Source organism: Sylvia atricapilla, chromosome Z, assembly GCF_009819655.1.
Source record: "Sylvia atricapilla isolate bSylAtr1 chromosome Z, bSylAtr1.pri, whole genome shotgun sequence".
Taxonomy (NCBI): domain Eukaryota; kingdom Metazoa; phylum Chordata; class Aves; order Passeriformes; family Sylviidae; genus Sylvia; species Sylvia atricapilla.
In genome coordinates, this window is record NC_089174.1 from 6,638,419 (window position 1) to 6,652,086 (window position 13,668).

The 13,668-nt window shown below is 47.2% G+C and overlaps 1 protein-coding gene across 2 annotated transcripts; it reads right to left on the reverse strand.

Moving 5' to 3' along the window:
• Positions 1–233: 233 nt before the first annotated feature.
• LPAR4 (lysophosphatidic acid receptor 4) lies at positions 234–13,392 on the reverse strand. Of its 2 annotated transcripts, none has more exons than XM_066338852.1 (2): positions 13,065–13,392; positions 234–2,948 (listed from the first exon to the last, which is right to left on the reverse strand). In XM_066338852.1, the coding sequence occupies exon 2, from the start codon at positions 2,793–2,795 to the stop codon at positions 1,749–1,751; it is 1,047 nt and encodes a 348-aa protein (XP_066194949.1). In that variant the 5' UTR covers positions 2,796–2,948; positions 13,065–13,392; the 3' UTR covers positions 234–1,748. The 2 variants fall into 2 exon arrangements, with proteins under 2 accessions (XP_066194949.1, XP_066194950.1); XM_066338853.1 differs by lacking the exon at positions 13,065–13,392 and adding an exon at positions 12,031–12,648.
• Between the last annotated feature and the right edge of the window lie 276 nt (positions 13,393–13,668).

A 13,668-nucleotide genomic window follows, 5' to 3' on the forward strand; every position in this document is an offset into this window, starting at 1 on the left:
TGTTTTCACATTTTTCTGCTCCAAAATGCAGTGGTCTGAGGGTTTAATCTCCAGAACAGCCTCCCAGGCCAGTCCTGTGTGCAAGTTTCCAGTAAAGATTGCTGTAACTCAGAGCTGAAATAGAATATTTTGGCTACTCTCATGCTCTCTGCGTATAATGAGTTGATCATATGCTTTTCTCCAATAAGTGACAATTTAGGGCTGAAATAGAATCAATTTTGGGGTCTCTCAAGCTTGGTTAGCCACTGACTTCTTTATTCAAAGTGAATGCAGTGCTAAATAAATATTCCCTTAGAAGCATTAACATTTTACAGCTGAATTCTTCTCACATTTAAACCTCTGTTGCTTAAAATTATTGCATTTGAGGTGCACTCGTGTCTCATGAGGCTTTGTCAGAGAGACTTCAAGCAGAGTTGAGTGGAAAACATCTGTTCAATTAATAACTTGTCTCTTTTTTTGGCGATAGAGTCCTAGAAGTAGCTTTACCATAGTAATGTAGATTGCTGAGTTAAAAAGTTGTAACTTAATATCTTTTCAAATTAAATTGTTCTCCTTATTTCTGCGTCTTACACTTAAAAATGAACCAACCTGGGAAGGGCTGTAGAGTTTCAAACACGAGCCAAGAGCTGGAGAAAGGAACCAAGTGGTAAAACGCAACACATACAAATAATTAATTTTCCATATATTTCTGTAGTCTATAAAAGAAAAGGTAATAAATTAATTGGAAAAACAAGACAATATTGCTGTAACCAGCTAAGAAAAGAGTGTATCAAACTGGTTTTTTAGTTACTTTAAGGCCCTAAAAACCCATTAGCCAATCACAGATCATCCCTTAATAGGGTGCTCTGACACCACTTGTCCATATTTAAATGGGATCAGCACTCCTGGGCCTCTGATTTTGTATGGGAGCTTTGCCCTTGGAAGAACTCTGAGGTTTCAAGCCCTTCTCCAGCTGACTTTACAGTTCAGCCCTTCCCAGAAATAGTCATATAATCCCCATGTATATAAAAGCCTAGGTGCAGCTGATTATTAACGAGCTCTTTACTCCTGCCCCAGATGTGGCATTAAAAATAATCAAATAAATTAAATGACAGCTTAATCTGATAAAAATGAAATTTCATATTTCAAAACTGTAGTAATAATTTTTTTTTCTCAATATCTTTCCTGTCACCAAGCAACTCTTTTGCCTAATTGCTAAACAATTATTTACACTTCAAACCTCTCCATAAATTCCAGTCTCTAGGATAACCAGGCTCTACACTCTGGCAGTGGAGTAAGGAAAAGCCACAAGCTTTTATTATGCCTTTGTAAGCAAACATACATATTGTAGGAAGTTACTGAGTTAACATATGAGGATGAGGGTTGCGCCTCCAGAAGGCAGAAATATTGGCAGGAATCTCTAAGGAAATTAAATCTTCTATTTCCCAACAGGTCCCATGTCAACTGCTGAGAGGGGAAAATGCCAAATGTTGGCATCTTCTGGTTAAAGACGCTGTTCTGTTCCCTCCTGAGTTGATGCATGTGTTGTAGCCTATCCATAATCTCCAAAGGGAGATCCATTGGGATTTTCACCCTTCGTGTTCATCTGCGGAATGTGATGGGACCATCCCAGTGCAAGGATCTGTCGTCCCCCAGCAGCTTTTCTTCATTAACCCCACGTGTGAATCCCCATTTTTTCTTGCACTGTTCTTTGCCACGTGGTGTTAATCACGAGTTAATGGGGGAAAACTCCCTGTGTAAACATCTCCCTAGAAATGGGATTCAGATGTGGGATCTCCTCCGTTGGTGATGGCCTGGTCACTGATCTCATCCTGCGGCGCCGGCAGCGCTGTCTTTGTGAGCGGCACCTCCGTCTTGAAAAGAGAATCCATTTTGATCTGGGTTTTGATGTTGAAGGACTTCTGGAAGGACTCAGAGGTGAAGTAGTAGATGAAGGGGTCAAAGCAGCAGTTGAGGGTGGCGATGCACAAGGTGATGGGGTACATGGTCCTGGCAAACCTCTCCAGGGAGCAGTTGGCGATGGCCTGGGAGCGCACAAGCGCGTACAGGAACAGGATGGAGTTGTAGGGTACAAAGCACACAACGAAGATGGCCACGTGCACGATGATCATCTTCAGCACTTTCTCCTTGTTCGTCCCAATCTGGGACAGGGTGGCCGGCTTCCGTAAAGTCCGGAGAACCAGCGAGGAGCACGTGAGGTTGAGCAGCAGAGGGATGATGAATCCCACCACCTCGATAAATATGGTGATCTTGGACAGGTAAGTTTTCCAGATCCTTTTGGAGAACCCTTCGAAGCAGGTCGTGCTGGTGTTGGACACGTTGGTCGTGGAGAAGAGCGAGGCCGAAATCCCACCGCTGAGGACCAGGATCCAGACGCCGGCGCAGACGATGGCGGAATTCCTCCTGGTGCGGATGGTGCGGGAGCGGAAGGGATACACGATGGCCAGGAAGCGATCCACGCTGATGCAGGTGAGGAACAGCATGCTCCCGTAGATGTTGGTGAGGAACGCCGTGCCCGAGATCTTGCACAGGGTGTCCCCGAAGGGCCAGTGCCTGTTGAAGTTGTAGAAGATCTTGAAGGGTAAGGTGAACACAAAAAGCAAGTCTGAGACCGCCAGGTTGGTCATGAAAATGGCCGTCTCGCTCCTCATCTTCATCCGGAAGAGGAAAACGAAGAGGGAGGCGCAGTTTGTGATCAAGCCAAGGATGAAGACCACGCTGTACACGGCTCCGTACAGGTTGTACTTGAAGGAATCATCTGTCAGGCAGGTATGGTTGTTGCTGTGGTTTCCCATGCCAAGTCTGGGATGGGCTTCCAAAGGCCTTTAAAGTCTACTTCAGTGACATCCATAAAATAAGGCAGGGAGCTCGTCCCTTCCCGAAGGAACACATTCCAGGGAGGTGGCTGGACTCCTTCCTACCGCATCTCCCTCATGGATCCTTTCATCCTAAAGGAGAGAGAGAGAACTGCCATCAGTCTTGAACCAGTACCCCAAAGCTGCCATGCAAGAGAAATTCCCAAATTTTACAACAAATTAATGGATGCGCAAACAAGAGCAGGAATTAGTTTTCAAGAGAGCCTTTACAAAAATTCCACTATTATTGGGGGTTTTTATGTTTGAAGACAGAATTTACTGAATTTGGCCTTTCCTTTGCTTTCATCGCTCCCTCATTTGAAGGAGTGGTTGCTCTGAGCAACCTGGTCTCTGGAAAGTGCCCGTCCATGGCAGGGGTTGGAACAAGACAGGCTTTAAGGTCCCTTCCAACACAAACCATCCTATGACAATTCCATCTTTTCCCTTGGAAAGGTTTTTCTTTAAAATCTGAGATGGAATTGGCCCAGTGTTTTTGAGAAGAAATTTAACAGAATGAAATGTCTGAATGTTTCTACTAAACCTATAACAGGAGGAGAAAAGCTGAATGTTGTGTTGTTTGCTTTAAACTGTGCACAAAGGCAAGTTCTGTGGAATTTCAACCTCTGTTTGATGCAAAAGTATTTTTAAAAATCCCAAATAAATGATAATGAAGAGCTGTTTTCCTTTTTTTTTTCTCAATGAAAATAGGAGCATCCTTACACATGTTTTCCAAAGTGGAAAACCGTTGTACCTCATGTTTATCAAAAGACTTCCCAAAACCATGTTTGCTTTTGGGTTTTTTTTTTTCCCCTGCTTAAAAATGTCTGCAAATATGGTATTACTTCCAAAAGGAATTTTTTTGCAAGTGTAAAACTTTCCCAAGAAAGATTTCTCTAAGCTGTACCAACAGCTGCTTTTCATTCCTACTCTTTGTCAAGGTTTGGAATGTGAAATTTGGGAAGTCTCACAGACTACACTCTTGTAAGATTTTGTCCCAACTCAACAAGCTTTGGAGATGTGTGGAATTGAAATGAATATGTTTTTACTTGGACATAGGTGATCTCCCTGGATCATCTCTCCTGGCTATTTAAAGTATTTTTAATGCCTGTGATTCCCAATTTTTAATCCCTTATAAACTCTCCTTGTTGGAACAAGGAGGGTTTGTGAGCTGGATCATGAGCTCAGCACTTCTTGGAAATGTGGAGCAAAGTTGGGTCACGAAAGGAAAGACCTTTTCCTTACAAATCCTGCCAACCAAATATGAACTAGTTTGGAATCTCCTTGTAATCTAAGAAATTTAGGAGCTACAACTGGGAGTAATTTGGAGGCGAAACCCTTGTGAAGAGTGGGATCCTTTCCAGAGTGATCCCCTGACAGAGGAGTTTCAGCTTCAAACTTGTCACTGAGTTGTGCTGAAGGTTGCAATGGCAACATATAAACAAATAAAATGGCAAACAAAGCATGGGCTCCAGATAATTTGGGATGCAAATGATCAAAATCATATGTTTTCCATATGTTTTCCTCCTGGGAGTTCTCACATGCAAGCTGTCAGCCTTGCTGGTAAAATGGCAAGTGTTGGGAAAGCTGGGATAGCTACGACTTTGCCAGGTGGGAGGGGCAAGTGCCTCACCTGGGAATGCCTGGAGAACCACAGGCTTCCCAAAAACATGTGCCGTGACCCCGGGAGCAGGCAGCACATCACCTTTGCATCAGGCAAAACAGCAGCAAAGGAGGATGCCCAGATCTCCCTTCCCAGATGACTTCATCCTTTGGACATCCAAAAAGATGTATTGGAACTTGGACCTCACTCCTGTGGAGGTGTGTTTTCCTACAAAACTCATGGTTAAACGAGCTTTATTGGGAAACAAGCTAAAAAAATTATGTCAAATGTTTAAATTTATGAGATGGACAGGAGTAAAATCTCAAATGTAGGATTGAACTCACTTTCTTCAATCTGTGGTGGAAGGAAAAAAAGGAAAGGTCTTGCCTGAAAGTCCAAATGCCTTTAAACAAGAGTAAAGTTGGACTGGAAAACTCACATGAGTTCCAACAGGAATAGCTGAGCCTTGGCTTGACCTCCAGCTTAAAGCATTAAATCCTTGGCTTGGAGCTCCCTCCCAATGCAGACACTCCCTGTTATCTGCATCAGGACAGTTTGTCTTTATGCTGGAATGTGACTCCCTGTGTGTGTGAACCCCAAGTGTGCCACACTCTCCTGGTCCAAGATTCACTCTGGGACCTGCTGGGGAGATCTCAGAGAGATTTGAAACCTCACAGAGCCTGGGGGCCTCATGGAAATCCCACTTTCCAACCTGGCCTGGATTTTGCCAGTTCCTCAAGACCCAGGTTTGAGAGGTGTCCTTGTCCTTGTCTCACCCTTGCTCCTGACCAAGTGGTTGTTGCTAGCAGCTTCACCCAGATACTCCTCACACCAGAAAAAAGATGCTCCATCACCTGACTCTTTTCTCCTTGCTCTGCTCCAGACAGCCCCAAGGTCAAATCCTGTTTTTTCCAGTGTCTAATCTCTGGGAATTGCCTGCCAGCAATTGTCTAGTTAACTTATGGGCTTTAAAATACAGCCTGGCTTGTTTACCTATGGAACCCTGAGGTGTTTAAACAAGCTGACATGTGGCTTTGAAACCCAGCCATGTGCTTTAAATTCTGTAGGATGAGTCCACAGATTGAGTTTTCTGAGTGTAAAATTCCCTTTCCTTCCTTTCCACTATGGATTAAAGCAGTGGGATGTTCTTCATGGACACCATGGTCACCACTGCTATTGCCTTGCTGTGAAGAAGTAAAGCAATATATTTTAAAAAATAAATACAAGATGACAGAATAGGGGTTTTTTTATAATTCAGGCAGTGTAAGCTTTAAATCCTATATTTAAGCTAGGATTTAGTTCAGGTCAGGACTCAGTCAGGAGGGGAGGAATTTAACAGAATAAGCCCCCCTATTTAGTGTGATAAAATTCAGAATATTCTGTCTCCTAGCAGGGATTGTACCAGCAAACCTCCAGCAGCCATCCCTCAGAAAACCCTGTGATTCAGAGAGAGGTTCAGCAGAGTAGTTCCAGGCTTTGCTCTTTTATGGTAGAAATATCCATCCTCCATGGACTGAAAAGAGAGGAAAACTTTGGTGTTACTTCCTATGGTGCCTTGAGTATCCTGTTTACAATTCCTGCATTTCCTCCTCCCAGCACCTCCAAACTGCCTGGCTGCAGCTCCATCCAGAGCAACTGTTTGTTAGAACAGGAATTACTGCAGGGAAAAGAACAAGTCTAAAACAAGCCCCTGTCATTCCTTTATCCCATTCTTCCTGCTCCACACTGATCCCGTTCTCCACATGTGCAGCGAATTGAGGTCAGGAAAACCAGCGTGAAGTTTGGGGCTGGCATTTTTGGCATCATCATATTTTCTTTTAGTCATGAGAGATGTCAGATGAGCAGAACTTTATCAGTCTGGACGTGAAGGACACCCTGTGTGCTCATTTAAACAACTGAACTCTGGATTTGGGAGGTCTGGCACAGACCCTGGTGGGAAAACCTCCCAAAGCTGAAGGATCTTTGCTGGATCATCATGGTGTGTACTCACGTTATCTCTTGAATCTTGAGAAACAAAGGTTTATACATAGAGAAGCCAAAACCTGCAGGACCGTGGGGTCTGAGAAGGTTTCTCTGGGTTTTTTCTCAGGTCATTGCACCACTCCTTCTGTTTTAACAGGGTCTCAGCCCCCGACCTTGGAAATAAGTACAGATTTTCCTGGGGCAGAGCAAGAATCTTATTTCTGCCTTCTCCTGACAAGAATTCCATTCACTCCAGGGTTTGCAGCTCCCTGCTCCTCACCTCATTGTTACAACGCCTGTAAATTACACAACCTGGAGCCCAGGGTTACAGCTTTACAACAAACTCAGCTCTGCAACTTCTTGGGGTTTATTTCCTTCCTTTGCTCCACTTTAATTAGGCAGAAGGCTCAAATAAGGGGTTTGTGGGGAGATGTTTGGGGTTTTGGCAGATTTTTGTGGAGATGATAATTCTGTGCAAGTCTGTAGGACTTGGGGTTTTCCAGACTGGTGACTATAGATAGAATAAGATTAAACTAGAATTGTTTGAAGAGATAAAAATCAAAACTACTGAATTAAAAACATCCTTTTTCTGCCTGAAAAATTAAACATCTTAGCTCCTGCAATATAATTTCCACTTACTTCTACTTTCTTTTTTCAATAAATCTGGTTTTGGTCATGGATAACTCTGAGAGTGTGAACTGGCAGCAGCTTTAAGGACAAACCTCCAGTTTGGGGCAATCTGGTGGCTGATTTTTCCCTGTTGGAGGCTGCCAAGGCAGGAGCTGATGCTGCCTCTGTTTTCCCAGTGCCAGCAGTGTGAGTTTATGGAAAGCTGGACCAACTGGAGTAGACGATGCTGGATCTGGCTTTTCCAGAGAAAGATGTACGGACGGGGAAATAGCTTGAGACACCAATTTTGGGGTTGGCTCAGCTCGCTGAGCACTCACTCGCCTGTGAGTGCTCCATCCTCCCCGGAGCTCCTCGCAGATTCCAGTACCCTTCGCCTGTTTTCTTCCCCGGTGCAGTAGGAACAAGGAAAGGCTGGGATTAGAGGGTGGGAAGCGGAGCAGCTGCCTGTAAACAAAGCTCCATTGACGATCCGAAGCGCTGGGAAGGAGAAACGCTTTAATCTCTTTCATTTCCTAATCCTAAGTGATGTATTGGACAACAGTGGGAAAGGAGCAGACAGAAGTGGGACTTTGAAGTTCCACGGAGGTTTGTGGAGCTTCAAAGGGCCATTCTTGCCCGGTTTATCGGAGTGAATGCCCGGCCGGTATGCCGGGGAAAGGGGGCGTTTGCGGGTGATTAGCCTAAAAAACAGGGCAGGAAGGCTCTTATTCATGGCTTTGACACTTATTGTGCTCAGTGTCACCGGACCTGACACTCCCCAGGCCTGGGCGACGTGTCTCCTGTACCTGTGGGGAAGGTGAGGTTGGGTCAGGTTTCCTCAGTCAGGTTTCAGCAGCTGCTTTCAAACCCTCCGTTGAAGGGAAACCCCAAAATGTGGGGCCGCTTGAGGAGGCATCGCGTCTCGCTCAGCCAGGAGGGAGCGCAGGGATGCGCCGGGATGAGGTGGGAGCCACCGGCCGCTGCTGTCCCCTGGTCTGGGCTGGCTTTGGCTCCTGGGGACCCTCACACCCCCTCCAGGATCAGCAGATCCTTTCTGTTGTGCACGAAGTGCAGCAAGAACCCCGACTGAATTCTCCAGGATGGAGCAGGGAAGGAAACCTGAGCCTCTCATCCCGAATCCTAAAGGCGCTCTCCTTTTTTCTTCCCCTGTATTTTGTTTTGTTTTTTGTTTTTAATTGCTCAGCACCGCCGTTGTCTCCTCACTGTCCTCTGAGACTTACAAAGCATTTCCTGCTCGTGGTGCCTTCTCTGGGCTGTATCTGTTTTGGATTGAGCTAATTAAAATGTTTCCTTCAGAAGAGAATCGAGAACTGCCTTACCCCATATTCAGCCACTGATCCTCAGGGCATGACTCTCCTTTTGTTTGCACTGAGAATGTCTCTCTCCATTTACATCACCCTTTAACCCTTGGCGTGCTCTGCCTTTCCCCATCCCCAGCAGCCTCCAGAGGGGCTGGGCCGCAGCCAGGAAACGATGGAATTCACCCCAAACTTCTCGGCGATGTTTGCATTATTTAGCACTTGTAAGAGCGGCTTTTTGCTCGGCCTTTGGTGCAGGGGGAGTGCGGGAATGCGGCTTGTTTGGAGCCCCAGGTCTCGCACTGAGGGGGGGATTGTTGGATAATGGCAGTGCTGAATTCAATAGAGAAGATTTAGATGCAAAGAAAAGCTGATGAAGTGCTGAAAAGCAAAGTTACCCTGTCTGACCAGGTTGTTTTCACCCAGGAATACTGTTTGTGGTAGAGGTTGCTGTCCCCTTGATGTAGCTCTGGTTCATTACAAAGTGTGGCTAAGAAAAAAAAAAAAAAAAAAAAAAAAAAAAAACAAACATAAAAAATAAGAGACTCCTGTTTCCCTGAGCCACTGGGGACTCCAACAACAGGCCTGGGTTTATTTGCTCACAGCTCCAAAAGGTTCCCAGTCAGCAGCCTGCCCAACAAGCTGCCTTTCTTCCCTTTCCCTGACACAATTGCCAGTGGTTCCTTGGCCATTCCTTGGTTTTTCTGGCTTCTTGTTACCTTCCCTCAGCTCCTCTGAGCCACATGGAGCCCTCCTGTCACCCCATCCCCCTGGGATGGATCCTCTGCACTCCCTTTGCTGAAATGGGAGAGCTGAAATTTCTTCTCTGACTATCCAGAAATCATGGACTTCTTTTTCCCAAGAATGTCCCAGCACAGCAGCACAAAAATCAATTTCACCTTGGCAAAGCGGCCTGGCTGGAGGGGCTCTCTGGATTCCTTTTGGGTGGTGGGCCAGTTCTTCCATGGAACTGGACACAATCCATGTTTGGGACCTTGAGGGATCTGTGCCCTGCATTTTTTTTTACTACAGGGGGTTGATCTAATAGGGCTTTAGTCTCTAAAATGACTTTATAAAAGGGAAATTTTGAGGACTGTAGAATCCCAGGATCGTTTGGGTTGGAAGGGAATTTAAAGCCCATCCTGTTCCATCCCTACCACGGGCTGAGACACCTTCCTTCTCCAAGCCTTGTCCAACCTGGATTTTTCTGTAAAGGGTTAAAATAACTAACAAATCACTCCACAATGCAGAAATACCCAGTCTCAGCTAGCCATCAATGCTTCTGCACTGAAGCTTTAGAAATCAGATTTCTAATAAGATGAGGGCAAGGCAACAACATTTTGGCATCATGCAAGGGTTGGATGCTGCTCTCCCTGCTAAGCATGGTTATATGCATCTGTGAGACACATGCTGGGGAGGAAGAAGGTGAGTTTTCTGCAGGTTCAAGAAATGAATATAGGAATGCTATTAGAGGAAAAGAAGAAGTCTGTTGTGGCTGTGTACTTCCAGCATCTCGGGGTCTCACAGCCTGATGAGCTCGTGTTTTGAGCAGAGAAAGGATCTGCGCTGCTGCCAGAACACACCTTTGTCTCAGGGCTCACGGACTGATGAATGTCCCTTAATTTCACTTGCCAAGGTAAAGAGATCTTCCTTTTTCTACCAACCAGACCCATTACAAACAATCCAGCAAATTTTCCTGCAGCCAGGGTCAGCTCAGGCTGGCCTGGCTCTGGAGCAGGGTGGATCTTTACCCCTTTTATGGGGCTGAGCTGGGAGCTGGTGCAGGAGGAAGCCTTGCAGAGCCACTGTCTGCTCTGGGAATAAAGAGCTCCTCTTTTCAGGGAGAGAATTTCCCTTCTGTGGAAGGTGGTGGCTCCCCTTCCCCGGGACTAAATCGGATCCTTATTTAGGGAGGAGGAGGGACGTGAGGAGGAGCGGAGTGAGCCTCTGCACGCACGCTTGACCTGGAAAGACCTGCTGAGGGTGGCTGAGTGCTCCAGGAACCATCCCCACCCTGCCCAGCCCGCGGGGACGGCTCCCTGCCGGCTCCTTTGGGATCCTGGAGCAGGATCCCGGCAAGCTGGGAACACCACTCCAGCCAGAGCCCTGACCTGTAACACTCAGACACCGGGAAACAGATCCCCAGATCCCAAATATGCTCTAAGCACGGATGGATCACGGACATGGCATCCATCCAGATGGTTCCAAGTGCCATAATGACAGAATCCCAAATTGCTTTGCCACGTCCCCTCCAACGGTGCACCCTGTCCCTAGGATCTAGCCTAAACTCTGGATAAAACTGCTTCAATTCCTGCTCCTGTGCTCCAGCCATGAGGTCACCGCTGGAGGACTGATCCATCTTCCAGTTGGAAGAGCATCCTCTCCCTGCTCAGGGAATGTTTCCATCCCTGCTCCTCAGCAACCCCAGGTGCAGCTTTGCGGTTCTGTGCCTCACTGCAATGCCCCAAATGAAAGTGAGTGGGGAACTGGGGCATTTGTTGTGTTTGTCTGTGCGGAGCTGAGCTCCTGGCCCTGGAATACGGAAGACATCGATTTTTATCAATTCAGAAGAATTCTCATTTTTAGCCTCAAAGAACTCCAGTGAGATGTTTGTTCAGCCTCCTCTCCCACCCCCTTCCTCCCTCCCGTGTGTTTCAGGACTTTCTTTTAAAATGCAGAGGCTTTGAGCCCCCCAAAGTACCACGGTTTCCTGCCTGTTTTGTTTTTAGGGAATGCTCCTAAGGGCAAGAAGATGGAAAAGTACTACAAGGGGGGAATGTCCTTATCACCGAGCTGTGAACTTTGCACTTCCCATCCTCTGGATTTGACTGTTCTGTTCCTATAGGGCAGCAATACAAAAACCACACACACAATTGTCTCCTCTCAAACAATGATTTGGGAATGTCATTAAAACCTCCAAACTTTTCCTGCAAATTCTTCTGCCATGTGCTTATATTGTGTTAAATCCTCTCTCTTCCAAACAGCTGAATCTTTAAATGTTGTTCATCGTTCATTTTACTTCAGACACCCGGGTTTTTAGAGCTGTCTTTGAATTTTTCTCATTGAATTTTGCAGTTTTAAAGGAGGAGATTTAAGCCATGAATGGAAACCGAAGGGATGAATCAAATTTTTAAGGTTTTCAGTATAACATTTATAACTTAATTCCTAATTTTTTTGTATAGTTTGTACGAACCAGCCCTCCATTAAACGGAGGCGAATGCCACATTTATATCCATCCCATTTTAAGCCTAAAGCGTCTTTGTGACAACGACTTCAAGCACAAAAGAAAGCTGTAACCAAGGGAACTTTTTCACAAACACACAGCAAACAACAGGACAGGAAAGTCCTAAACTTGTCACCTGCAGTGCCACAACGAGAATCTCGATGGGAATGGAGAATTACGGTGGGAGTTAAACCATTTCCATGCAATCTGGAGGACTAGCTCGCACTTTAGGAATTACTTTCCCAAAACTTTGAGCTCGTCTTCCTCCCTTTAAGCAGCCATGGCAGGGCTGGAGCGGGAGGAAGGGGAGTTGCCAGCGCAGGGAAAACACCGCTGATCTCCAGCGAAACCCGGCTGGAGTCATCCCCCACATCCATCCCAGCCTTCAGCTTCCAGAGCCCCCACCCGGAGCTGCCATGAAATCCGGCCGCTTTTCCTGCCTGGGGAAAGGGGGACACTCACCGGGACCGCCACCATTCCCACGGCTCGGTGCTTCCACGGGATCCCTCCCTGACAGCCCGCAGCGATCCTTTGTGTCCCTGGGACACGAACCGCGTTACGCCCGCGCGGAAAAAATCCCACTTTGTCCAAGTTCAGCCGCTCATCCTCCTCAAACTCCGCGCTGGGTGGCAGCTGCCCGGCCTTTGTTCCGAGCGGGATCGGGGCTGCCGAGCGCTGCTGCCATCGTGTCTTGGGAAAACGGGAAGCAAGAATGGGCCCGATGTCTGGGAAGGGGCTGTGGGCAGGGGGAACTCCTGGGGGTCTCCATAGGAAACGCTTTCCATTGGGCAGGGATGTGTTATTAGCGCCGGAGCCCGCCCCGCCCCAGGTCTCCGCTGGGTCCCTCTCGCGGGGCTCTATCCATGGATTCCCTTCCAGAGCCTCTCCCAGTTCGGAATTAGCAGCTTAAGGACAGCCCGACAATGAGCAGCGCGGATTTCCTGAGCAATTAGCCGGGGGACCCAGCCTGGGAGAGCGTGCCCGATGGGAACGAGCAGGGGAAAAAGCTCCTCAAAGCTCGGATTTTCCTTCCCGCGGCAGTAATTGTTCTGCTCTCCAATTAGAAAAAAAAAAAAAAAAAAAAAAAAAAAAAAAAAAAAAAAGAAAAAAAAACCCACCAAAAAAACACCGAGGAGCAGAGTGGGGAGATGAGAATCTGGAAAGCTCTGGGTGAGATTAGGAAGCGGCAAAGTTGGCCGTGAAAATAAAATATTAATATCTCCCTAGGCAGATTTAGAAAGGGGCTGTTTGTTAGGCTGGGGGGCTGTTGTTTTGTTTTAAATCTTCTCAGAGGAGCTGACTGCAGCAGTCTGAGCTCTTGCCCTGTAAGCGCTGGGTTTGTGCTGGAAAACCGGTCAGCTTTCCTTTTCCAGGGCCGTAATTACAAAAATTACAAATACTCAGAGAAGTGTGGCGGCGTCCGCTTGGGAGCTGCCCCCGAAAACCGCGCGGTGAATCTGCTCTCTGCCTAAAAACTCGCTCTTTTCCCCTCTTACCTTCGATATCAGCCCTTCAGGTAGGGACGAGGCTCTTCTGGCAGCAGCAGCAAGGCGGCGGATGGTTCATTTTATTCCCTTTTCAGCCTTCTCTGCTTCCATAGGGCTGAAACGCCGGGGCTGCTGCTAAAGCCCAGCCTCCCCCCTAACGCGTCTCGCTCGCATTGTGTTTGTCTCTCCTCTTCCTCCGCTCTCCTTGGCTCTTACCACAGGCAGCCAAGGCCAGTAAACAACTCATTGTGGAGCTGGGATGGATGTAATTCCTTGGGCTGGTGGCCACCGCGGCTGAGTCGCCTCTGCAGCGCACCCCGGCTGCTGCCAGGGGTTTTTATTCCCCTCCATGCAAATAACTTCCTGAATATCTCATGTAACAACCCCGGCAGCTCCAGGCTGCTCAGCCTCTGCGAGCTCTCAGGTCTAAAGAAACACAAAAACAGGAGCGTGGATTCGGAGCGAGAACGGTGGCCGTGCAGATGTTTCCTGCTCCCGGTGGGCAAAGGTCCATTTTATTTGTTTAGCAAAAAATAGAGGCAGAAAATGTGGGGGAATGGTGGCGGCGTGGCCAAAGGCATCGCTGCTGCTGACAGGCAGAAGTCTCAGGATG

What these genes read in the sequence shown, in the direction of transcription:
- LPAR4 (XM_066338852.1), bottom strand. Translation starts at nt 2,795, where the DNA reads ATGGGAAACCACAGCAACAACCATACCTGCCTGACAGATGATTCCTTC.